The 24,767-nt window shown below is 39.4% G+C and overlaps 3 protein-coding genes across 3 annotated transcripts; all 3 read right to left on the bottom strand.

Moving 5' to 3' along the window:
* Positions 1-87: 87 nt before the first annotated feature.
* Positions 88-4,400, bottom strand: LOC114278262 (uncharacterized). The gene is made up of 6 exons (XM_028220273.2): positions 3,856-4,400; positions 3,589-3,684; positions 1,641-1,681; positions 1,255-1,372; positions 723-803; positions 88-394 (listed from the first exon to the last, which is right to left on the bottom strand). Exons 1-6 carry the CDS (start codon positions 4,051-4,053, stop codon positions 335-337), a joined length of 594 nt encoding a protein of 197 aa, XP_028076074.2. The 5' UTR covers positions 4,054-4,400; the 3' UTR covers positions 88-334.
* A 1,470-nt stretch (positions 4,401-5,870) lies between these two features.
* LOC114287209 (beta-ureidopropionase) lies at positions 5,871-23,371 on the bottom strand. Its single transcript, XM_082906071.1, has 6 exons — positions 23,033-23,371; positions 8,755-8,862; positions 7,254-7,442; positions 6,929-7,156; positions 6,626-6,841; positions 5,871-6,409 (listed from the first exon to the last, which is right to left on the bottom strand). The coding sequence occupies exons 1-6, from the start codon at positions 23,300-23,302 to the stop codon at positions 6,053-6,055; spliced, it is 1,368 nt and encodes a 455-aa protein (XP_082762197.1). The 5' UTR covers positions 23,303-23,371; the 3' UTR covers positions 5,871-6,052.
* LOC145807599 (uncharacterized) lies at positions 18,296-19,887 on the bottom strand. The gene is made up of 2 exons (XM_082906080.1): positions 19,170-19,887; positions 18,296-19,092 (listed from the first exon to the last, which is right to left on the bottom strand). The coding sequence occupies exons 1-2, from the start codon at positions 19,602-19,604 to the stop codon at positions 18,367-18,369; spliced, it is 1,161 nt and encodes a 386-aa protein (XP_082762206.1). The 5' UTR covers positions 19,605-19,887; the 3' UTR covers positions 18,296-18,366.
* Positions 23,372-24,767: the final 1,396 nt, after the last annotated feature.

Below are 24,767 nucleotides of genomic sequence, written 5' to 3'. Positions count from 1 at the left end.
TGCCTAACAAATTCATCACTACAAAACTCACAATAAATCTTGAAAACTTATATCTAAATTATCAAATCTAGATTTAAACTATTCTCCTTGAATAAATAATGTCAACACCTTTCATTTTAAATTTATAAACCCAAGCACAACATTAGTTTATTTCACAAAAATCTAACTACAATTTTACAAAGAACAGGTCCCAGAAAGAAAACAACACTCTATTAGAACAAACGACGAAATATACAAACAAGAATTTCCAGGCCGCAGTGAAAAACTCACTTTTCTAGCTTCTAGTTCAAGCTTGACACTAGAAAGTCTTCTGGGTTAACCCTAGTCTCGAGTCTCAAACTCTTTCGTCAATTAACAACAAAGCTTCAAGTTCCTCTCTACGACGCTCCAATTCCTGCAAATTGGTAAGACAAGTAATATATATAATATTCCTAAGAAAATCAACATATATAAAACTGAACTCAAACTATTGACAAATTCAAACCACCGCTGCACTGGTTATAGCCTTACAGTTAAAAGTAACCTAGATATTAATTTAAATTAATATTTATAATTTTAATGTCATATATGTTTCTCACCACTCAAAAAACAATTCAAAGAAGAATACGAGTCATAGCCACAAGAAGCTTAATCTAAACCATGATATCAACTAGAGGAACCAAAGTAACAAGAATCTTGGACACCGACTGCAGACATTAAAATATAGGCACACGCTAGCTTACCTGCAGATCCCTAACAGCTTGGTCCCTTGAAACTTCTTTCTTCTGGCGAGCACGTTTGAAATGGCCAATGCATAAAATTCCCTGAATTTGATGTTGAAAATTCGAAATACATATTAGACATAATCAACAATTACTTGTATAGGAAACTAAAAACCAAAAGATGACATGGCCAACCCCAAAGACAACATTCTTCCTCAGTTCTTCAATATCATTGGATGTGAGCAAAACATGAGATCAAAATCAAGAGAATTCAGTTACCATGGAAAGAAAAAAATGACCAGTACATTTTTCTCAAGTACAATTTGGGAATAGGGCTTTTAAAACAATAGCAAAGTTAATAAATTCAATTGTAAATACCATCGCTTCCTTTAAATTCCGTTTTATTCCATGAGAAATCCAATTCCAGTTCAGATATGAATGACAATTAGCCATGTGACATGGCAAGGTTCTATACCATATTCAAATCAGCAAGAGAATATCTAACAATTCTTTAAAAAACAAAAACAAAGAAATATTAAAATAATTAACATACCGAAATAATGTAAACAACACCACAAGAAAGAAGCATGTAACATGATATGTTTTGGAGAAGAATAAGCTCCTCCCGCTCCCCAGAGTCCTCAGGGTAAGCTCTTGTCATCACTGCAACGCTGAAAACAACAATAGGACCTATGATTCACAAACAAAACTAAAATTTCTGGGGCAAATAAATGCACACACACACACACACATGTAAAGATGGAAATTCTTCACTGACAGTTTCTGTAAATAGTTAACTAGTTTCATGATAATTCAGTTTTTCTTATTCTTGATGGTAGTGATTCTGTGATAATTCAGTTCACAGTTTTTTTAAACAGGACATTAAGGAAAGGAGTTGATAGGAACAGGCAAAAGACTTTAATGAAAATTAGAACATACAAGATCTGCAGCATACCCCTACAAGCCCAATACTCCAACACCTGCACATGATTGATTGAAATCTAAAGTTAGATAATATGATTTGTTAACAATAACAATGACAAGGGCAGCATTTCTGGTAGACATGAGCTATAAAAGAAGGGGTTACCAAACATATGATTTGCCAAATTTTGGCAAATCGCCAATAACTACAACGTGAGCTATAAGGGTTAAGGATATAAAAAATATATTTTCAAAAATAAAAAAGAATATGACTATATTTCATGCAGTAGGCCTGAGTAGAAAATTGTCAATTGTATAACATAGATGGCGTGAAAGTCTTTGACTATGAAAGCTGTATCCATTTTAAATAAAAATTAGGAAGTATGACAGTGGAAAATAAATGATTGATTAAAATTATGGGTTAATATCTAGGGTTCACTCCCTATAAGATTAGGTATTTTCTAGTAGGAAGTCAAAAGAATGTATGCATTTCAAAGAACTTAGGTAGCGTTTGGTAGAGTTTTCTAAATATGATTTGAGAATAAAGTTGTATTTGAGTTTGTGAGTTTTGGAATTATAATTTAAGTGTAGAAAATTTGTTTGGTTATGAGTTTTGAAAAGAGTTTTGAATTGAGTTTTGGAGAGAGTTTTGAGTTTTTAAAATTAGAAAAGTTATTTGATTCAAAAACTTACAACTCATAACCAAACACACAATCCAAAATCCTATTCAAAACTCATAAAAAATTTAAAAAAGTTTTGAAAATATTTTTTATTTAAAATATAAAAATAACAAGTGCAAAAAAAAAAAAAAAAACACTCCGGTCAATCGGCCGGACATCCGGGTTAATCAAATTTTCCTGCCTGAAAAAGAGTTTTCAAAAGTGGGTGTGAAATAATAATTTGAAAACTCAAAACAAATACCACACTTAAATCAATGGGTGAAAATGTATTTGAAAAGTTTCTCCAAACACAGCCTTAATTTTGCATTTTTGCCATTGCTATGTTTTGTAATACTCATTCTTGCATTTTGTATAATCCAAATAGAAATCCAGATAACCACTTGCTTATTCACTGTCATGGACCAACAGATCAAAAAAAATAGTGAATGGAGTCAAAGCATCACATATTCACAAGACATGCCTAAATCACCTTGTTAGCTGGTGGATGGCTAGCTAGAGAATGCAAGTGATGGCCTTGCATTGCATCCCTCTATGCATTTTTGGATAAAGATGGAGATAAAAGGAATGAGAGATTTCTTACAGCTCATAGTTGAAGCCTGAAGTATACATTTGTAACTGAATGTTTTGTAAATAAAATAAGATTTGGTTTCTAATTTGCAGTGCCCTAATTAGAATGTGTATATCCTGGGGATTGCCCTCCCACACTCCACAAGAAAAAAAAAAAAAAAAAAAGAGAGAGAGAGAGAGCATTACAAACGCGACATTCACCTAGAATAAAGACGTCAAGCGAGTATATTTTCATTGTTCCTATATAGCCCAGGCCAATATCAGACCTGATGGTTCCTATTCATGAAGCTTGGTCCCCTCGAATAAATAGGGAAACAAACTAAAAATATTTTTGTTTATCCTTATAAGGGGTGACAGTAATTAAGATTTAAAAAGATGAAGTGCTGCAGTCCTTCAGCATCCTAAATACTCTACTTTTTTATTTTTTATTTTTATAAATATAAATTTCATTCAATCCCAAATCCTAAACTTCCTTCCTTTATTCCTCCAATTGATCTTGCAAAATAAGGAACAAGAATAAGATTGGTGGTTGGTCCATCAATTCTAACTGGCTAAGTAAAGGCAATAACTGAAAACACAGCATTTGCAATTTAATTAACATAAAGAAAGTAAAAACTAAAAGTTATTCAGATGCAAAACGCTTCAAAAGTTAAATTTAATAGAAATTCATATTTTTGGGGGACAAATTAAAATCCAAAATTAGAAACTAGAAAATGAACCTTCCAGAACTTCATGATGAATACCCATTCTGTCTCGGCAACCACAACGAAGAGTGCAATCACAACCGCATAGCACCGAAATATGCCATCAAATATCTACAAATAATCCACACAACAAAACAATTACCCTAAAAATGCATCTACAATTACAGATCACAAGCAATAATCTAAAACTCAATAAGTGAATGAATATACATGTAAACGCACATATACATGAATTACATATATATATATATATATAGAGAGAGAGAGAGAGAGAGAGATTACATCGGATCCGTTCTTGAAAGATCGAACGGCAGAAAGAATATTGACAGCAATGCAAAGAATGGCAGCCACTGCTGTGATGAAGCTGAAGCATCGGCAAACGACCAGGAAAGGGTCGGCTCTGGCTCTAACCCTGACGGCGGCGGTTGCAGAACCAGAGTTACCTCTCTGCGGGTTCTCTTCCTCTCCGTTTCTCGCCATTTTCTCGGACTTTCTAGGCCCCGAGAAACCTCCTATGCAGCTCCCAAACACTCCGTAATAGAAACCCTAACACACACGCACATACACACTCTCTCTCTCTCTCTTTCTCTCTCTGTGTTCAAACTGTTTGTATATATGTGTTAAAGTTGTGTGAGTGAGCATCTTTTTGATGAAGGTGGTTGTGGCTTTACCTGCTGGTCAAGAATTCAGTTGCGCAGAGACACGTGGCGGTTTTAAATTGATAGTATACCGACAAGTGGCAGTCACATAAAGCAGAGTTTGTTTGTCCCCATTTGCTTCTGGCAGACGGTTTTCTTACATAGGCAAATCGAAAATTGGGTTGATTTGTTTGGTTTCGGTGATTTATAGTTTGGTTTTAAAAAAAAAAATCAGAAATTAAATTTTTAAAAAACTTAAAAGTTAGAAATTATTTTTATATAATTTTATGTTTTTGAAAGGCTAAATAAATATATTTTTGATATTTATTTTTGTAAAATTAATTTTTAAAAAATATATATTTTTAAATAATCTCAGAATATAACCAAGCATGGCCAAAACTTGTGGCCGTGTATGTTTTGTATTTCACAAATTAGTTTTTGAAAAAAATAATTAAAAAATAAAAATTAATTTGATAAAAATAGACATCAAAAATATATTTTTTAATTTTTAAAAATTATTTCCACCTTCTAAAAAGATAAAATTATATAAAAATAATTAGTGTTTTTGTTTGGAAAAAAAGTTTCTGAAATAAATTTTAGAAAAGTAAACTAAACATAGCCATTATTTGTTGGGAGAATCAACAACTCTTTATGGCTATCCCAAACAACTTGTATTATATTGATACGGGTGGTGCGTGGATGTGAGATATTTGATGAAAATTTTAACAAAATTTTTGACGTCTCTAACATTTTTTTAATAATATTCATTTCATCTTATTAAAATTAGGATAATATGTCAATTCGGTAGGTCCACAAAAAGTTGGTAATTTTATTTGTATCTCTAACCGTTTCAATAATATATATATACAAATTATTCCTTTTGTCTCAAATTATTTATCCAATGCCAAAAAAAAATTAAAAATTAAAAATAATATATTCTCACACTAAAATTTGTAATAACAAAATCAAAATTTTTAAGACCAAATTATTTTTAAATTCTTATTTTTTATGTTTAACAAATAATTTGAGATTGAAAGAGTAATACTTAGACAAGGAAACCTTCGTTACACATCTAGTATTGAGCATGTACCATGTGTATCTTATTACATATTTTTTATACATATTATATATTTGTATGACAATTTTTTTATACATATTATATATTTGTATGGCAATTTTTTTGTAATCTTTTAATAAAGTTACGACGATTTATGGTTTAAAAAAAAAATTACATTTTCATGATAATATTATGTATTTTTTAAAAAACATTTGTTAACCATAAATTGTCATAACCATTACAAATTTTTTATGTAATATTATGCATTTTCCATTTTTACCAACCACTACAAAATAAAAAAAAAATAAATAAAAATGAAGAAGAAGAAGAAGAAGAAGAAGAAAGGAAAAAGGAGGCAATGGCTTGATGTATTTGTCACTTTTCACCATGTTATTTGTCCTTCAATTGATGGTTGACGGAACCAAGTTATTTAAAAGGATCAATCACTCCTGGTAAATTATCTACAACCACCATAAACAACAAACATTTATTTTACACTGGTATTGTTTTTTTAAATTTTATTTTTTTATCAATCGAGTAATTTCAATTTAACAATTAATAACTAAATCCAACAATCACCACTAATCATATGGGAAAGAAAATAAACACACCACCAAAAAAGTATCAAATTCCATTAGGAGGCAGAATCTATAATCTCACACCACACACCACAAAAAGTGTTATACAATCATTAGGCAAAATGCCAACCTTATTTTACCCTGATAATTGGAGATAAGCATTTTTCAAATTCAAAATAGTTTTTAACTTGAGAACTTAAGAATAGTTACTTGTGTAACAAAGGATCAGAAATGACTTGGGGCTCAAAGTCTGGCTTAACATACCGGCCAAGCAACTCAGCATACAACTCATACCGGGAAGTCATTCGAAACCCCCATTTATCTTTCAGCTGCCTACAAAGGTTGAGATCCATGTCTGATATAATCAACCCATCCCTGTATCGGGATAGAGACGGTGTACATGAACCATCTGGTGCTGAAAAATGACTTGATCCATAGAAATGCCCAAAATCTGTATGTTGAGGCTTTCCATCACCCGAAGTGAACGGATTGGGGAAGACCTCATTTCCAACGCGATTGATTGACCCAACAAAGTAACTGTTTGCTATTGCAGCATTACGCGCCTGCGACATTATTTTATCACACACAAATGTCAATTCAATTCCAAATAGCAATCTTAAATATTGACAACAACACTGTAAATTAAAGATCTCATAATGAATCCTTTTCGCAATTGGACACCAAAAGCTCTACTTTCTAAACTATTTTCGCAATTTATAAGAAAAGAAAATCTCAATGCAAGAACTTCCTATCAAGCAAGGAAATGAGTGAAGGAAAACCTCAACAGGCCACATTTGTTCACTGAATTGACGAATAGTAGCAGATGGATTGAAAACAAGCTCGGCACCATTTAAGCCAAAAGCCAACCAATTCAAAGGATGGTGCTTCCCATAACAAATGTTAACCGCAATCTTTCCATAAGCTGTCTCAAACACAGGATGCCCAGTGTTCCCTTCTGTATAATATGTGCTCTCCCCGATTAGGGGTATATGGTTCTGCCAGATGCAAATTGTAATTATGATTTCAACATGAAATGCTAAACAAAACATCACAAAAATGTAACCACAAATTATGGCATTTACCTTCTGATGCTTGCCAATTATGTTACCATGATTTCCAATTATTACAGCAGTGTTCCAAAGAGTCTCTCCATGTTTCAAATCCCTCTCAAGAATTGGACTTACTATGACCATGTTATATTTCCTTGCAAGATCCTGAAGAAATTGTGTCGATTCTCCATCAACAGGCTCTGCAAGTTCACACCACCTCTTCTCAAGAGTGCAAAAGCCATAAGGCATAATCCATGCCTCCTGTATTTGAATTAGAGAAAAAAAGTACTCATAATTTTTCAAACTTTGATGGGAAAATTAACTCCTGAGAATTGTCAATGCTCATGCTATGACTCACTTGCAAGCATAAAACATTCACTCCTGCAGCACCTGCAGCGTCAATAATAGGCCTCACTTTCCGAAAGATGGCTCTCTTTTGGTCCAAAAAGGGTGCAGTTGTGGGAAGAGCAATAGAATTTTGAATAAGACCAACCCTGACTATTCGAGGTTCTCTTAATAATTCCTTGTCAGCATGAAAGCAGAATGCCTGCAACAATATATATATATATAGATGACCAATTTTTAGAACAACCAATAAAATAGGAACAACGATAAGAAGATAGCATGATGCTTTTAAAAAAGTCAATTTTGGTTGCTAAAATGCACACAGCTGAGCTATCAAGAACTTGAAAAACAATCACATTCGATGAAGAGCATGTTAAAAATGATATTTGTATAACAACTAGCTAATTCACATTTCAACGATATGTATAAAAGCTAAGGTACTTGAGTTAGGATTGAGATTGTCTGAGTGTGAAGCTCTTTGAGATTGCTCATGAGTTATGAAGCACAGGTACGGGTACGAGTACTGGTACTGGTACGATACGGGTACGTCGATACGGTAAAATTCAAAAAAAATAGGGTACGGGTACGGCTTGGTATGCTTGTAAAAAAATATTTATTTTTAATTTAGAGTAATGCAAAAAATAATTAAATGGTTTAATTTGTTAAGGTCCAACCTATAATTAACATTTAATGCCAAAAGGAAAAGTATAAATCAAAATTAAATATCAATATATTAAACAACTTACAAACCATAGTTTAATTTTAAAATCATGCTAAGCATAAAACAAAAACTGAAAAAAAATCTAGTGAAATGAGTTTTATCTCTGTAGTAGAAGGAATATATTGTTTCAACTGAGGTACGGTACGGCTTGGATATATACTAGGTACGTCTGGGTACGTTAAAAATTAAGAAGAAAAAACTTGGGTACGTGTTTCGTGTACCCGGTACGTATGCAGAAGTACCATACGAGGTACGGTACGCCGGTAAGTACCCGGTACGGGTACGGCATATTTTTCGAAGTACCCGTGCTTCATAGAGGTAGCCAACCAGAGTAATTTTTTGAAGTACGCATGAAAAACTCACCGCTTAATAAACTTAAAGTCAGATGGCATAGAAACAATAATTTTTGGAACTTTTTCTTGCCGTCTAGTTGTAATCGTCATTTTGTTTGAACAGGAAATGGTTTGCCTTTACTGTGTAATTATGTATAGATGTTATCCCTATAATCGCACTTGGAAATCATGATTTCATCCCAAAATAAGAGAGCATATTTTAACTTAACGTGCCGCTTCAATGCTATATCAAATATTGTGGAATAACCAGTTCCCTGGAACAACATCCAAGCAGCCCTACTAGTTGTGGGTCAGTGCTACAACATGGAGCTGGTCAGGTATCATATGTGAATTTGATTCTTCAAAGAGAACCTAAACCCATAGCACCTAATAATTGGTGTAATTTTCCAAATCGCCATAAATCTCTAAATTTTATGACAATAAATGATATTGTTGCCTACTTGGAGATCAAAATCATGCTTTGAAGATAGAGCTTTGGCAGGATCAGGGAGAGAAATGGGTTCAACTGCTCTTCCACAATTCAATCCCCAAAGCAATCGCTTTACTTCCTGCAAAACACAATACAAACATCAGAAAAGCCATCAGTGAACAATAATTTAGGAAAGGAAAAACAGGCTATGGAGATTCTATAAAAAAATTCTACAAAATCTACAAACAGCAAATAACTGAAAGACTGGATAGGTGTGGATTTTTTTTATTTGAGGTTGGATTTAATTTTTTTAATTTTTGGGTTCAACGGTCAAGGGTATTCAAGCCAACTTATGCGTACCTTAACTAATCCTAGTCTGGTCAAATGTAGGCTAGCTTAACCCCAAAAATCAAACCGTGAGCAATTGCTTGGGGAGGATATTCACCAACCACTTAGGACAACCCTCAGGGTTTGAGGTTGGATTTTATAAAAATATCATAGAGAACTATTATAGGTGAATAGAATAACAAGAAAAAGACGTATTTTATTTAATATTTCGTAACTTATAAAAAATTGTTTAGCATAATTTCAAATAACTACTTTTGCATAATTATTTCAAATGCATCATGACAAAACTGTTTAATATAGTCTTCACATACTTGGTTAAATTACAAAATCTAATTTTTAATTATTCTTCTTGTTTTTTCACTACGCCAAAATTGGGCTTTAGCGACGGTTTTTTACCGCCGTTAAAGGCTGTAAAACCGCCGTTAAAGCCTTTAACGACGGTATTAACGGCGGTTTCGTTACCGCCGTTTATGCGCATGTCGGAAAAAGTACAACCGTCATAAAAAGGTAAATTACCGTCGTTAAAAGTCAACCAAAAACGGCGGTTCTTTATCGCCGTAAATAGGTTCAAATTTTTCAAAAAATAATTCTTTCTTCTTGCACTCCCCAAGTCTTGAACCCTCAACCTCTCATCCACCCACACCAACCACTCCACCACAGCCACTCTTCATGAAATATATTTCCTAAATAAATATTTAAACATTATTTTTACTTTATTGTAGATGGTCATGTTCAACCCTAGCCGCGCGTGGTCACCACTCACCGGAGCTCCAGCGGAGCTCCGCCGACAAAGACCGCCGTCATTAACGGCGGTAATGAGAGGGCTTTAGCGACAGTTTCATTACCGCCGTTAAAGGGTCATTACCGGTTGTTTTGTTAACGGCGGTAACGAAAACTGCCGTTAAAGATACATTAACGGCGGTTTCGTTACCGCCGTTAATAATATCTTTAAACCGTTACCGCCGTTAAAAAAACCACCGTTAATGTCCTATTTTGGCGCAGTGTTTCTTCGTATAAATAATGTCAAATTATATGCATTTCAAATCCATAAGGCCCCGTTTGTTTTCCATCATAGGAGTCCATTCCAGACTCCTAGTGATGAACAGTAGACATAAATCATATTTGTTTGCTTTATGGGACTTTAGATTGGTAGTCCCTTCGGACTATGAAAGGTCTTGAGCGAGGGTATTAGCAGTTTGAGCTTGGAGATGGTATTAAAAAACAATCCGTTCGGCTTAGGTGTTACCGGTCTTTCGTCCAGACTTTCGTCCGGTCAACTACAATTTTTTTTTTTTTTTTATATGTTGGGCATTTTTTTTTCAACATTAATGTTTAATGTTATTATTTTTTCTGTTAAGTAAAAATCATAATATAATTTGTTTTATTATTTTATATTTATTTAATTTAACAATTTCTACGCTAACAACTATCATAAAAACAAATGCAATTTTATTAATCTCCTTACTATCAATCTCATTGAGAGGGTAATTTATATGAAAATTGGGCCGAGCTAGGGCAATAGGCCGTTATGAGCCACAGTATAAAGGGTCACGTAAGTCACTCCGGTCGTATGGATATTCCGAAGTTAGTCCGGTCCTAAGACTTCGAAGCTAGTCCGGTCCGACGTAAAAACGAAGTAAGATCGGTCTAACAGTACCTTTGCGTTAGACCGGTCTTGGAGTTATACCGGTCACGACTTGTTAGTTCGGCCTAACCACGCCGTGTGTTGTGCATGAGAAGCCGACGTACGAGAAGTAAAAGGAAGAGCTAGTTCGGCTTACTCTGAGGCTCGGCATAGCCATAATTATTTCGGTCATGTTGGAGTTCAGCCATAATAAAACCATCTCACTTGGTTTAAGCAGTGAGGGGAGTATTAAAGGATTAGCATTATCCTACAGGAGTATGAATCCTAGGAGGACTCTGTGTGGAGGAGTAGAAGTCCTACTAGGATTATGCCACATGAAACCTATAAAAAAGCTCACAAACATCACCTTTGGGGAGGTAACACATAACTTTGCTTTCTGAATACACAGAGCTTTTGTCTATTTGTCAAGTTTACTGACTTAAGCATCGGAGAGGTTTCCGGCACACATCCGCCGGCTAGCTCACGTTTGTGTTTTCAGGTGATAAAGTGACGACGTACAGAGGGGAGTAGACTTGGTCAACACGATTATACGAGAAGATTTATTTCTTTCCCGTACAATTGGCGCCGTCTGTGAGAAGTTACAGACAGAACAAAACCTCTTGACTAAAGCTTCTTTTTACAAAACAATGGCGCACAATGAAGAATTGCCACATTCCGCCATCGACGGGCAAACTTCAGATGGGGGCACAAGGCGCGAAGGACTACCTTCTATCCCTCCCATGGCGGACTTGGAGCCCCAACGACATAACTCCAGGAGGGATGCTAGGGGGAGGCGGACTAATAGCCCCCATCACTCTCGTTCACAAAGTCCTGACAGGCAAAGGGGGAGGATCGATCCTCAAGCTCTGGAAGACTGCGTGAAAGAGCAAGATGAATTGATAAGGAAGATGGCGGCGGACATGAAGGCCTTGAAACGCCAGATGAAGAAAAAAGAAGTGGCGACAGGAGAGGGGCGCAAAAACAAGACGCCCCCTCGCCACTCAGAAAATCGTAGTAGGAATACCACACCCTCGCAAGGGGAGAGCAGAAGCCTCAGGACAGGCGATACTCAATCCTAGTCTTCCAAAACTCGTCACTCCAGGTCTGAGAGGACGAGATCTGAAAGATCATACACAGAAGGAAGCACGTATTGGCCCTCACATTCGCACCAAACCAGATCTAGATAGACGGAATTACCCAGATCATCCGACTTATGAACCGTGCTCGAAGCAAAGGCACGATGCAAGGAGGATGCCAGGGCAAGGGATCCACACAGAGTTTCGGCCTTACAACGGTTGGCTCCTCGGACGCATGGAAGCGTCGAGGTTGGAATGCCAATACCGCGCCCGGCCTACGAACCAACGGACAAGGCATTAGCAAGGCCACAGACTTCGCCGTTTGTTCCGGCGATTGAAAACGCGCCCCTACCATCAGGCTTCCTTCGGCCCAAATTCACTACATATGAAGGGAAGACGGACCCCTACTCACACTTGAGCCACTTTCGCCAGGTCATGGCCGTGTACAGGCGAAACGAGGCCTTAATGTGTATACTCTTCCCATCAAGCCTTGACGACCTAGGCTTGACTTGGTTCGAGAAACTTCCAGAAGGCAGTATAGTCTCCTGGGCACAATTGGCAGAGGCATTCGTAACAAGGTTCCGAACAAACACTAAAACCCCGGTGGAGATCGACCAACTACTCTCCATCGACATGGGCGATAAAGAGACCCTAAGATCCTACAATAGTCGCTACTGGGAGACATTCAATCAGATTGGGGACTGCCCCACCAATCTCGCCATTGCACAGTATAAAAGAGGCCTTCCAGTCGGGAACAGACTAAGAGACTCGATCACCATGACGCCACCCCTCACCATGGAAGCCCTGATGGAAAGAGTGCATCAGCACATCAGGGTAGAAGAGGATGGCGCACGTGCCAAAGCAAAATCTGGTACGACCGCAGTACCAGAAAAGAAAACCTCAGCAAAGGTCAATACAGTAGATCGACAGAACAGAAACGGACATGGCAGACGAGATAACGGAGAAGACCCGGATAAAAGATGGTTGAGAATCCGCACTGCCATAACCACAGTGTTCAAAAAACCGATATATCGGATTCTGAGCGAAATAAGAGATGAGCCTTTCGTCAAGTGGCCAGCCAAGCTAGGAGAAGCTCAGAAAGACTATGACAAAAGATCACGGTGCACCTTCCATAAAGAAAAGGGACACCGCACTGAGAATTGCACACCATTAAGGCAACACCTGGAGGAATTGGTGGCAGCAGGACACTTGGATAAGTACATTGAAGGAGGAACGCAACCAGCCCCCCAGGATCACAATAACCCCAACGGGATGCCAGTCGATGCCCCACCTCAAGGCGTTATCAATGTGATACATGAGGTCTTTGAACCTGAGCGTGCATGCGAGCTCAGAGGATCAATCAAAAAGGCTGAACACTTAAGAGAGGTGCTAAGTGCCCAACCTGCCACCAAGAAGGGGAAGACAGAGGCAACAAACGTCATGTCTTTTTCGGATAAAGACTTGGAACGGATATATTGCCCTCACAATGATGCCCTAGTCGTCACTCTCCGAGTCAAGGATTTTGACGTCAAGCGGAAACTGATTGACCAGGGTAGTTCATGTGAAATCATGTACTACGAAACATTCAAACAACTGAAGCTACAAGACAAAGACTTGGCGCCTGCTGTATCACCTCTAATTGGATTCAACTATATGCCAGAATGGCCCGTCGGCAAAATAATTCTTCCAGTCAGAGCAGGAAGCGTGACGAAACAAGTGGAGTTCTGGGTATTAAAGGTCCCCTCTACTTACAACATCATCTTGGGCAAAACATGGTTGCATGCCATAAGATTGGTGGCGTCATCCTACCACCAAGTAATGCGGTTTCCCAACGACACCGGAGTAATTAAAGAAGTCTATGGAGATCAGATCATGTCGAAGCAATGCTTCGTCACGGTGAATGGCAGCCGCGCTACCAAAGGATACGTTCATTCGGTAGAAGAACCTGAGAGTAATGAGCTATTCGCAGATGTTGGCAAAGCGGCGGATCAGAAAGCAGTGGAGGACTTGGTAGAGGTAAAAATAGATGAAAAGAACCCGGATAAGTTCTTTTTGCTCGGTTCGTCGCTGTCCAGCACTGAGAGATTAGAGGTCTTGGAATTCTTAACCTCTACCATCGAAGTGTTCGCCTGGACACCATACGACATGCCAGGCATTGATCCAAACTTCATCTGTCACCAACTCAATGTCCACCCATCCGCCAGACCAGTCATTCAGGGCACCCGTAGATCGGCACTTCACCATGCCGAAATAGTGGCAGAAGAAGTAGGTAACCTACTGGAGGTAGGAGCAATTAGAGAGGTGCACTACCCAAAATGGATCTCCAACACGGTAGTAGTGCCAAAAAAGAATGGCAAATGGCGTGTCTGCGTCGACTACAAAACAGTCAACAAGGCGTGCCCAAAAGACAGCTTTCCTCTACCACAGATAGATCAACTGGTAGACCTAACGGCAAGGCACAACCGACTTAGCTTTCTGGATGCATACAAAGGCTACCACCAAATCGCCATGCATGAACCAGACCAGGAGGTCACATCCTTTACAACTCCAAGAGGACTATACTGTTACAAGGTCATGCCCTTTGGCCTAAAAAACGCAGGGGCAACGTTCCAACGGATGGTCACCAAGATGTTTGAACCATTGTTAGGCAGAACAATGGAAGCTTACATCGACGACATGGTGGTCAAAAGCAAGGATGAGAATGACCATCTCAAGGACCTAGGCGAGATGTTTGAGATCCTAAAGAAGCACAAGTTACGCCTCAACGCGTCAAAATGTGCTTTCAGAGTAGGATCTGGCAAATTCCTAGGCTTCTTGGTGACCAACCGGGGCATAGAAGCAGATCCTTCTCAGATCAAGGCGATTCAGGAGCTGGAGAGGCCAAACTCAGTAAAAGAAGTACAACATCTCACCGGCATGGCGGCCGCACTCAATCGGTTCATAAGCCGATCGCCAGACAGACTACGACCATTCTTTCAAGCTTTAAAAGCCAAGTTCGAATGGGACGAAGAATGCGACCAAGCACTGGAAAGCCTGAAAGAATATATGTTTTCTTCACCATTGCTAGTCACTCCAATACTAGGAGAAGAACTCTTCCTATACCTTGCAGTCTCTCAGCACGCAATTAGCGCAGTATTGGTCCGTGCAGAAGGAATTCAACATCTGCCCATCTATTATGTCAGCAAGACATTATTGGGAGCCGAAACAAAGTACTTGCCATTGTAAAAACTTGCATTGGCCTTAATGATGGCCTCCAGGAAATTAGCACACTACTTTCACGCCCACACCATAGTTGTCCTCACAACTTTTCCACTAAAAGCTTCGTTTGAGAAGGCGAACTTTTCTGGGCGAATTTTGAAGTGGGCAGTAGAGCTGGGACAATTCGACGTCAAGTTCCAACCGCAGTAAAGGCCCAATCTTTGGCAGACTTCGTCGCAGAATTTACTCCAGAAAGTAATCATATCTACCCAGTCGACCTAACTGACACAACCGAACAAGGGATGGAAGTTAACGCCGGAATAGCGCAACCCCTAGCAGAAGGTACTCAGTCAGACTCCAAGGCAGACCAGACTATAAACAGCAAGGAAGAAGCAAACCGAGCTACAACAAACCAAAACTCACCACAAAATAAAGGCTTGGTTCAGTCAGATAGCGAGGGGCAGGCAACAAGCATGGACCTTGAAAAAAACACCAGCAACATTCTTGACCCCACGACATCATCCGACCCCTCCATTTGCTGGAAGTTGTTCGTTGGTGAGATGTGGAAGCTCTTTGTGGATAGGGCATCCAACCGGCATGGTGCAGGACTTGGCATAGTCCTCATCTCACCAGACGGCCTGGTTGTGAAGCAAGCAATCAACTTTGGCTTCCCAGCATCAAACAACGAAGCGGAATATGAAGCGCTTCTCACAGGACTCAAATCAGCATACTACATGAAGGCCACCGAACTAATGGTCTACAGCGACTCACAACTGGTGGTAAATCAAATTTCTGGTGACTATGAAGCAAAGGATGATAGAATGGCAAAGTACCAAGAATTGGTCAGAACAGAGATCAAGAAATTTGAAGTAGTAAGGATAGAACAAATCGGCAGGGAGGAAAACAGCAAAGCGGACGAACTAGCAGGCTTTGCCTCAATGGCAGATACATCCATCCCTTATCCATTGCTCATCGACTACTTACCAAGACCAAGCATCGAAGACCCAGAAGCAGAAGAAGTATGCTGCGCAGAACTAGGCCCCTCTTGGATGGATCCCATCATCCTGTTCTTAAAAGACGGCATCTTACCAGAAGAGAAAAAAAAAGCCAACAGAATAAGAGCGAAGTCGCAGCGATTTTGGCTTTCCCCATCTTTGGCATTATACAAAAAGTCATTCTCAGGACCTTACCTAAAGTGTGTTCATCCCAGCAAAGTGGAAGCATTCTTGTTCGAAATACACGAAGGGGTGTGCGGAAGCCATCAAGGAGGAAGATCGCTAGCTTACAGGGCCATTTTGCAAGGATACTGGTGGCCATACATGCAGGCAGATTCGGAGAAATATGTGAAGAGGTGCGAGAAATGCCAGAAATTCGCACATCAAATACATCAACCAGCTAAAGAACTCCTTCCATTGACTAGCCCATGGCCTTTCGCAATGTGGGGCTTGGACATAATAGGACCACTTCCCACAGCACCCGGAAACAGAAAATTCTTTCTCGCAGCAACAGACTACTTCACAAAGTGGGTGGAAGCAGAAGCATTGGCATCAATCAAAGAAAAAGATGTGAAGAAGTTCGTTTAGCAGAATATCATCACTCGATTTGGCATACCAAAAGCCCTAATCTCAGACAACGGCACTCAGTTCGACGGTAGAATCTTCAGAGGCTTTTGTGAAGAGTACAAGATAGAGTTCTACAATTCTATACTGGCATATCCCCAAGCAAATGGTCAGGCAGAAGCATCAAATAAAGTCGTCTTGGATGGACTGAAGAAAAGGTTAGAGAAGGCAAAAGGCAACTGGGCGGATGAACTTCCTCATGTTTTATGGGCTTACCGCACCACACCTCGACGATCAACAGGAGCGACACCATTCTCCTTAGCCTACGGAATGGAAGCAGTAATCCCACTGGAAGTTGGCCTCTCCACAATTTGAAGCGAAAATTTCGATCCAGACTTGAATGGAGAAGCCATAGCATTAGAACTCGACCTTACGGAAGAAAGAAGAGAGAGCACCGGTTCACATTGCCTCATACCAACAAGAGTTATCCAGAAAATATAACAAAACGGTGCATCTAAGACAATTCAAGATTGGAGATTGGATATTGCGCAAAGTAATAGGAAACACTTTGATACCAGGAGATGGTAAGTTAGGGCCAAACTGGGAAAGTCCTTATAAAGTGGTTGGGTTAGCAGGCAAAGGGCATACCACCTCGAAGACAAGGACGGCAAAGCAATCCCTAGGCCATGGAACACGGCCAATCTCAAGTTATTTTATTTTTAGCTTTCTTCTTTTCAAACATATGTAATTTATTTTTCCTCAATAAAACAATCAATTCTTTTCAGCATGAGTTGTTCTCTGTAAAAGCTAGCTTTAGTGAAGTTTAGGCACATTACAAACATTTTGTTCTAAGTTAGCTGAAAAAACTAACTTAGAGGTTGGCTGGAACAAACCAACACCCCTCCTAAGCCCAGGATAAGGATCCAGGCTGCAGGACGTTTGGTCAAAATAACCAAATATTTTATTCTAAGTTTGCTGGAAAAACTAACTTAGAGGTTGGCTGAAATAAACCAACACCCCTCCTAAGCCCAGGATAAGGATCCAGGCTGCAGGACGTTTGGTCGGAATAACCAAACATTTTATTCTAAGTTAGCTGGAAAAACTAACTTAGAGGTTGGCTAGAATAAACCAACACCCTTCCTAAGCCCAGGATAAGGATCCAGGCTGCAGGACGTTTGGTCGGAATAACCAAACATTTCATTCTAAGTTAGCTGGAAAAACTAACTTAGAGGTTGGCTGGATTAGACCAATTTTTTGTACTCCTCCGCCGAAGTAAGGGTACGGCTGAAGAGTGACTCTTTGTACTCTTCAGCCGAAGTAAGGGTATGGCTGAAGAGTGGTTGGCTGGATTAAACCAACTCTTTGTATTCTTCAGCCGAAGTAAGGGTATAGCTGAAGAGTGGTTGGCTGGATTAAACCAACTCTTTGTACTCTTCAGCCGAACTAAGGTTATGGCTGAAGAGTGGTTGGCTGGATTAAACCAACTCTTTATACTCTTCAGCCGAAATAAGGGTATGGCTGAAGAGTGGTTGGCTAGGATTAACCAACTCTTTGTACTCTTCAACCGGAGTAAGGGTATGGCTGAAGAGTAGATTGGCTGGCTTTTTAACTCTTTTTACTCCTCAGCCGAAGTAATTATGTCGGCCAAGGAGTGGTTGGCTAGTAAGCGTAGTTAGATTGACCAGCTAAAACCGAGATAACAGTTGAAAGTAAAAAGATCATGGAAAAATCATAACACGTACAACGTACAGATCAACCGAAGTAAGAGTTCAAGCAAATTTTCATTTAGGCCACAGCACGGTTACAAGTTTGAAAACAAAAGAAAAGCAAAAAGACAATCAGTTGAAAAGATCATCAATTTCGGCATCAAACGCAACATCGGCATCAACACGAAGACCGGTTTCAGGCGGGAGCTCGCTCTCGGTCACAAGGGTGGTTTCGATCGGAACCACGGTTTCACCTGGTAGTTCAATAGTCAGGTCTTCCACCGTGGGCTCCAGCCGAACTGACTGGTCTGCATTGACAACCGGAATATCCTCAGAGGCAGAGTCTTCGTCAGAGTCTGAGCCTTCAAGAAATTGCTGCTGAATGGCATCAGCATACTCCACTAGGGAGTTCGGTATGAAGTAGGCTGGAGGGTTGAAGACCTCGGTCTGTAGATCGTGACCGAGCTTCTCAACAGCTGCCCTCCAGCCGCACTTAAAAAAGAGTTCCTTGGCGGCTTCGCACTGCTGGGTATAAGCATCCTCTGCCTTCTTGAAGCCTTGCTTTTCGGCTCCTTTTGCGCTCTCCTTCAACTGGGTTATCTCGGTATCTTTCTTCTTTTCAAGCTTCGCCAGCTCGCGCAGATACTTATCCTTTAGCTCAACGGCGGCCTTCTGCTTTTCTGCTTCGGCCGAACTAACCAGTCCGGCCAGTCGGCCGTTCTCAGATCGTAGCTCGGCCATTTGCTTTCTGGCCTCCTCTAGCTCGGCCGTCTTCGCTTCGGCTTCTGCCACGGCTTGCCTTGTTTTTTTCCTGCGCTCTAACACTTTCCTGTGAGTGATGTTGTTCTTCTGAATGGCCTGACAAAACATAGACTTCCCTTGAGCTGAAGTGAAAGTTGGAAAAATTAGACAGAAAAATGGACAGAGCTACTTACCAGGGTCATGGATTTTGTTGAAGACCGGATGGCCTTCAGTTCGGTGTTTAGTTGGTTTTGGTGGTGCTCCATATCTTTGGGGAGGCACACACTCTTGGCCAGGTTGAAGGCCAACTGGTGATCCTTATCAGCAACAACCGAGTCAGAGTCCTGGATATCTCGGTTGTTGAAGGTAAGTTTTGGTACCCAGCTAGTGGTAGTTCGGTGGGAAGGCTCCGGTTGGGGGCTCGGTGGCGGGCTCGGTGGAAGAGCAGTTTCTTCTTCATCAACCAAACGTTGTTCAGTTTCGGTAGTCCGGGCGCGCTTGGTTCGGCGAGATGAGGACGGTTGTTGAGTAGGAAGGGCCACCACCGTTTCTTGGGTTTGGCTTGGTGGCGGTACTTCAGGTCTGTTAGTTTCGGTTAGAAGTGCCCCTACTCTGTTCTTTTTAGCCATTTCTTCTTCAGCAGTTAGTGGGATTAGTCTGATTTCGGGCAAGGTTGGGTCCGGTTCTGGGGCCTCCTCAAGAAGAAAGTCGGTCACTCTCACTTTTCGGCGACCACTGTATCTGTAAGTCGGCTCGAACTTTAACAGCTTAGCCCAACTACGTTCTGGATACCGTAGTGCGGCGCGCAAAGTCGCTAGATTGGGGTAGCTGTATAAAGAATGAAGATGGGCAGAATCTTCGAAAAAAAAGACAACTGTTAGTTCGGCTAAAAGATTGACAAACCGAAATATAAAATAGCAAGCAAGGAAACCGAAGTAAATTTACCAGGTTCTCCTTTTTTCCAGTTTATACGTCGGCCAGGAATCTGGGCTTGATGATCCTCAAAGTTCCCAGACACCCAAAAAAAATCGTCGTCATTTAAGTCCTTATCCGGTGTGTTTTTTATTATTTTCTCACGTCGGCGGCGTATTCTGAGGTAGTATACCCAACCGTCTTCCTTCGAACCAATGGAGTATTGGTGAAAGATTTCGGCCAGACCAAGGTTGAGACCGGCTTGCCGGTTTAGTTCGGCTATTCCCATTATTATGCGGTATGAATTGGTGGATAGTTGGGTCGGGCATAGTCTAGTTTGCCTAAGAAACTCGCAAATTAAAGGTTGGACTGGAAATCGTAGTCCGGTTTCGATTATGGATAAGAGGGTAAAGGGGACAAAGCCTGCATTACCCCAAGGAATGACATCCTTTCCGACTAAAATCAGGTGAACGTCATCAGGTATATTGTAGTCTTTTCTGAATTCGGCTAGGCCGCCCGGAGTGTCTACTAGATACCTATACTTCCCCATTTATTGTATAAGTTATTAATAAATTAGTTCGGTCGGAAGAATGTGCTCAGTAGCTCGGTTGAGCACGCAGAAGAGTGCCTGGGCAACCTAAGTCTGCAAAGTGGAAAACAAAGGTGTTAAGCACAGATCGCAGGCCGTGCTACAAAATCAAAGCAAAGATAAAAAGTCCTACTTCGGCCTATGGGGGATGCTGTATCTCGGTTCAGCAAAATGCTTGGTAGCTCGGATTGAGCATAGGGTTCGCGAGATCGGTTTTTGTATGAGGTTGGTTATCTCGGTTTGAACTATGGGTTTTGTTACTTCGGTTGAGCCTCTAGGGGCAGCTTTCTGAGTTTGGTTTAGAAACTAAGAAAGCTGGCTTAGCCCTAAAGGCTTAGCTCGGTTGAAGGCCGAGGTTCCTAGTTTACTGAGTTCAAACTTCGTTCGGTGAGCTTATCTCAGCTAAAGTGAATCAGGAGTTGGTAACTTACTGAAACTACTGTTATTTCTATGAGTTCTAGTTCGGTTATTGTCTGAATTGATCTACATATATAGCCTAAACAGTGTCCTAGTTCGGTTAGGACAAGTTTCTGGATCAAAACTATGTTCTACAGGTTGCTTCATGATATTCATAGTTTTCTTATGAAGATTTTTTCCAGAAGATACAAGACCCATGAAAAGTAGAAACAGAAATGTGTTTTGTATTTTGCAAAAAACACACAAAACAAATTACAGTGAATGAAGCAAATACAAACACAAAAGAGATCTAAGTAACTTACCAAGGTAAGAAGAGGAGACTGGAGATGGAAACAATAGCAGCAATGAAGAGCACGCGCTTGGTAGCTGAAGAAGTAGAGGCACAGAGAGAGAAAAAGATGAAGAGTATAGGTGAATGATTCAAGGACAAAGGATTTGTTGTGTGCAAAGAGAGAGGAAGGGCGGGAACTGTTCAAATTTCTCAGAGTACGGCAGCGTGACAACTGCCCCCAACCAATTGGAGCCTGCCACGTGTCACTGAAAAAGGAAGCGATTCAGTTTCTGTGATTGAAGCGACGTTCTGACCGGATAAGGATAGTTCGGCTTAGTGCTAGCTCGGCTCTACAGGCTTAGAGTATTAGCTCGGCTGGAAAGGCTAAAACTTTAGACCGGTTTATAAGACAGGTAATCCCTATCAAGCTACGTAGATGGAATTAAGGGGCAATTGAGAGGGTAATTTATATGAAAATTGGGCCGAGCTAGGGCAATGGGCCGTTATGAGCCACAGTATAAAGGGCCACGTAAGTCACTCCGGTCGTATGGATATTCCAAAGTTGGTCCGGTCCTAAGACTTCGAAGCTAGTCCGGTCCGACGTAAAAACGAAGTAAGATCGGTCTAACAGTACCTTTGCGTTAGACCGGTCTTGGAGTTATACCGGTCACGACTTGTTAGTTCGGCCTAACCACGCCGTGTGTTGTGCATGAGAAGCCGACGTACGAGAAGTAAAAGGAAGAGCTAGTTCGGCCTACTCTGAGGCTCGGCATAGCCATAATTATTTCGGTCATGTTGGAGTTCGGCCATAATAAAACCATCTCACTTGGTTTAAGCAGTGAGGGGAGTGTTAAAGGATAAGCATTATCCTACAGGAGTATGAATCCTAGGAGGACTCTGTGTGGAGGAGTAGAAGTCCTACTAGGATTATGCCACATGAAACCTATAAAAAAGCTCACAAACATCACCTTTGAGGAGGTAACACGCAACTTTGCTTTCTGAATACATAGAGCTTTTGTCTATTTGTCAAGTTTACTCACTTAGGCATCGGAGAGGTTTCCGGCACACAACCGCCGGCTAGCTCACGTTTGTGTTTTCAGGTGATAAAGCGACGACGTACGGAGGGGAGTAGACTTGGTCAACAGGATTATACGAGAAGATTTATTTCTTTCCCGTACACTCCTCATTAACAATCCATCCATTATTAACATCCTCACTGTCAATCTCTTCCATTCCACCCTTAGAAATAGACGGACCCTAATCTCTTCCATTCCACCCTTAGAAATAGACGGACCCTAAATACAATCACTAACATATACATCCCTTGATTAAAAAATTTTGAACCCGTATTCTAAACACCAAACCAATTATGGAAAGATTATGTTACACAAGAGCGTGTATGCACTTTATAATTATAATTAATTTTCTGAGTCATAAGGGAAAAATATATATATTACTAAACACACATGAGACATCTTGACAGATCTCTTAAGGCATAAGGTCATAACTAAATAAAAAAGGTGGATGATTTGGACTGCTGTTTGGGCTTGTAGGGTACTATGGGACTTTATTTTGATGGTTAGCACAATTTTCGTTGGATATTTGTATATTTTATTCATAAAAAACTAGGTCGATGTGATCTGTAATTTATTTAATTTATTACAATTATCACTAAACAAAAATATATGATTTATTTTTAAAAATACAACAATTATCTCTTTTTTTTAGTGAAAAATGGATCATAACCCAAAAAAAAAAAAATGAAGTTACAGCAAAGATTACATTTGTGAAAAAAAAAAAATATATATATATATATATATATTTTTAAAGAAGAGATAATTGAAAGTAGGGGGTTGAGAGAGAAGTACTTGAAAAACTTGGGGACTGAGAGAGGCGCAGAGGAGGTGGTGGAGAGATTCGAATCCACAAATCGAATGGTCGTTGGAGTTTGATGATGAATCATTCTCTGTTGCTAATGCTAATCCATTTTCTCTTCCAATCTCCTCTTCATCTCTCTCCATATCTCTCTCTCTCTCTCCCTTCTTGGACACAAGGGTCAGAGGACTGAAATGGTGTGTTTGGTAGTGCACATGGACTGAGAGCATCTTTAACGGGAGCCATTGTTGGTCTCGAAGCATTTCACTTTTGGAATTGAATATTTAAAAATGTTTTGGGGTTTTTGGAGCTGTAGGTGGGTTCTACGTAATGTTTTAATTTTGATGTTTTTTTAATTTTTATTATATAATAGAATTCTCTACCACTATTGTTGAATATTGAAGCTGCTTTTTACCAGAAAAATGTATAATAAACAGAGAGTGATGTGATTTTTTACCTATTTTTTGTTTTGAATATAATTTATAATTGATTTTTTTATTTATTAAAAAAAAGGAGTAAAAAAATAAAAATGTGATGTAACAATCTAAATTAACTAATAAGTTACTTTTATAATTCAGCCAAAAACAACCTTATTAGAGCATCTCCAACCGTGAATCAAAAATTTCACCAATTCTGAGTTCAAAAATGGCCATTTCCTGAATTTGATACTTCAGGCTCCAACGGTTCACCTTCACCAAATCTATCCCGGGACAACCGGGTGGTCGACCGGCCGGTTGACCGGCCGGTTGACCGGCCGGTTGACCGGTTAGGCCAAAAAAATTTTTTTTTTTTTTTTTTTTTGCGAATTGTCTGAACTTTTTTTGAACTTTCTGAACTTTTTTCGGGACAACCGGGGTGGTCGACCGGCCGGTTGACCGGTTAGGCAAAAAAAATTTTTTTTTTTTTTTTTTAACGGTTTGAACTATTTTTTCTGAACTGTTTGAATCTTTTACTGGTTGACCGGTTGGTCAACCGGCCGGGCAACCGGTTGGTCGACCGGTGTAGCATTTTCAACGGTCAGTAACAGTGATTTGGTAAAATCTGTGTCTTGATCTCAGTTTGATGACTTGTTTGTTGAATTCTCATTTTGGTATGACTTTGGTGCAACCGTTGGAGCGTGAAAAGTGGGTTTTTCATCAAAATTTAAATCTGATGCTGGGTTTGGTTCAGCGTTGGAGATGGTCTTACTTGGCACACTTGTCCAGTTATTTTTAAAATTCTAAAAAATGTTTCGTTTGGAAAGTGAGTTCACTTTTTAACTTTTTATCTTTTTATTTATTTTAATTTGGAGATGAAAGTCTGATTTAGAAAAAAAATTTGATTTTTTTGACTTTTTTGACTTTTTTTGTAAGAAGAAGAAAGTAATGATTATGAGTTAGATGTAGTGTTTTGTCTTATTGGATTAAAAATTCTATTTTGTTTTTTGTAACTATTTTAGCCAAAAAATCTCCAAACTTCTCTTCCCAAGCGGAGCTAAATAAATTTTATAATTTTAACTTGAGAAATGTTTGGATATGCAAGGTATATGTTATATGTTTTCACAATATCGTATTTTATAATTTTATAATTTTATATATGTTATATGTTATAATTTTATATGTTATAATTTTATAATTTACTTTACAATATCGTATATGTTATATGTTATATGTTATAATTTTATAATTTACTTTACAATATCGTATAAGTTTTCACAAATATACGTAAGTTAACTCATAAAACTTACAT

Source organism: Camellia sinensis, chromosome 2 (assembly GCF_055761805.1).
Source record: "Camellia sinensis isolate YWXY chromosome 2, ASM5576180v1, whole genome shotgun sequence".
In the NCBI taxonomy this organism is placed as follows: Eukaryota; Viridiplantae; Streptophyta; class Magnoliopsida; order Ericales; family Theaceae; genus Camellia; species Camellia sinensis.
This window is presented reverse-complemented; position numbering and strand designations above follow the sequence as displayed.

Coding starts and splice junctions, on each gene's coding strand:
- LOC114278262 (XM_028220273.2), bottom strand. CDS start 4,053: ATGGCGAGAAACGGAGAGGAAGAGAACCCGCAGAGAGGTAACTCTGGT. Junction 3,685..3,855: donor CTTTCAAGAACGGATCCGAT/GTAATCTCTCTC, acceptor GATTATTTGTAG/ATATTTGATGGCATATTTCG. Junction 1,373..1,640: donor AGGGGTATGCTGCAGATCTT/GTATGTTCTAAT, acceptor TGTTGTTTTCAG/CGTTGCAGTGATGACAAGAG.
- LOC145807599 (XM_082906080.1), bottom strand. CDS start 19,604: ATGGCTAAAAAGAACAGAGTAGGGGCACTTCTAACCGAAACTAACAGA. Junction 19,093..19,169: donor CAACAAAATCCATGACCCTG/GTAAGTAGCTCT, acceptor ATGTTTTGTCAG/GCCATTCAGAAGAACAACAT.
- LOC114287209 (XM_082906071.1), bottom strand. CDS start 23,302: ATGCTTCGAGACCAACAATGGCTCCCGTTAAAGATGCTCTCAGTCCAT. Junction 7,443..8,754: donor AGCATGATTTTGATCTCCAA/GTAGGCAACAAT, acceptor ATATTGTTGCAG/GCATTCTGCTTTCATGCTGA. Junction 6,842..6,928: donor TAATTGGCAAGCATCAGAAG/GTAAATGCCATA, acceptor TGCATCTGGCAG/AACCATATACCCCTAATCGG.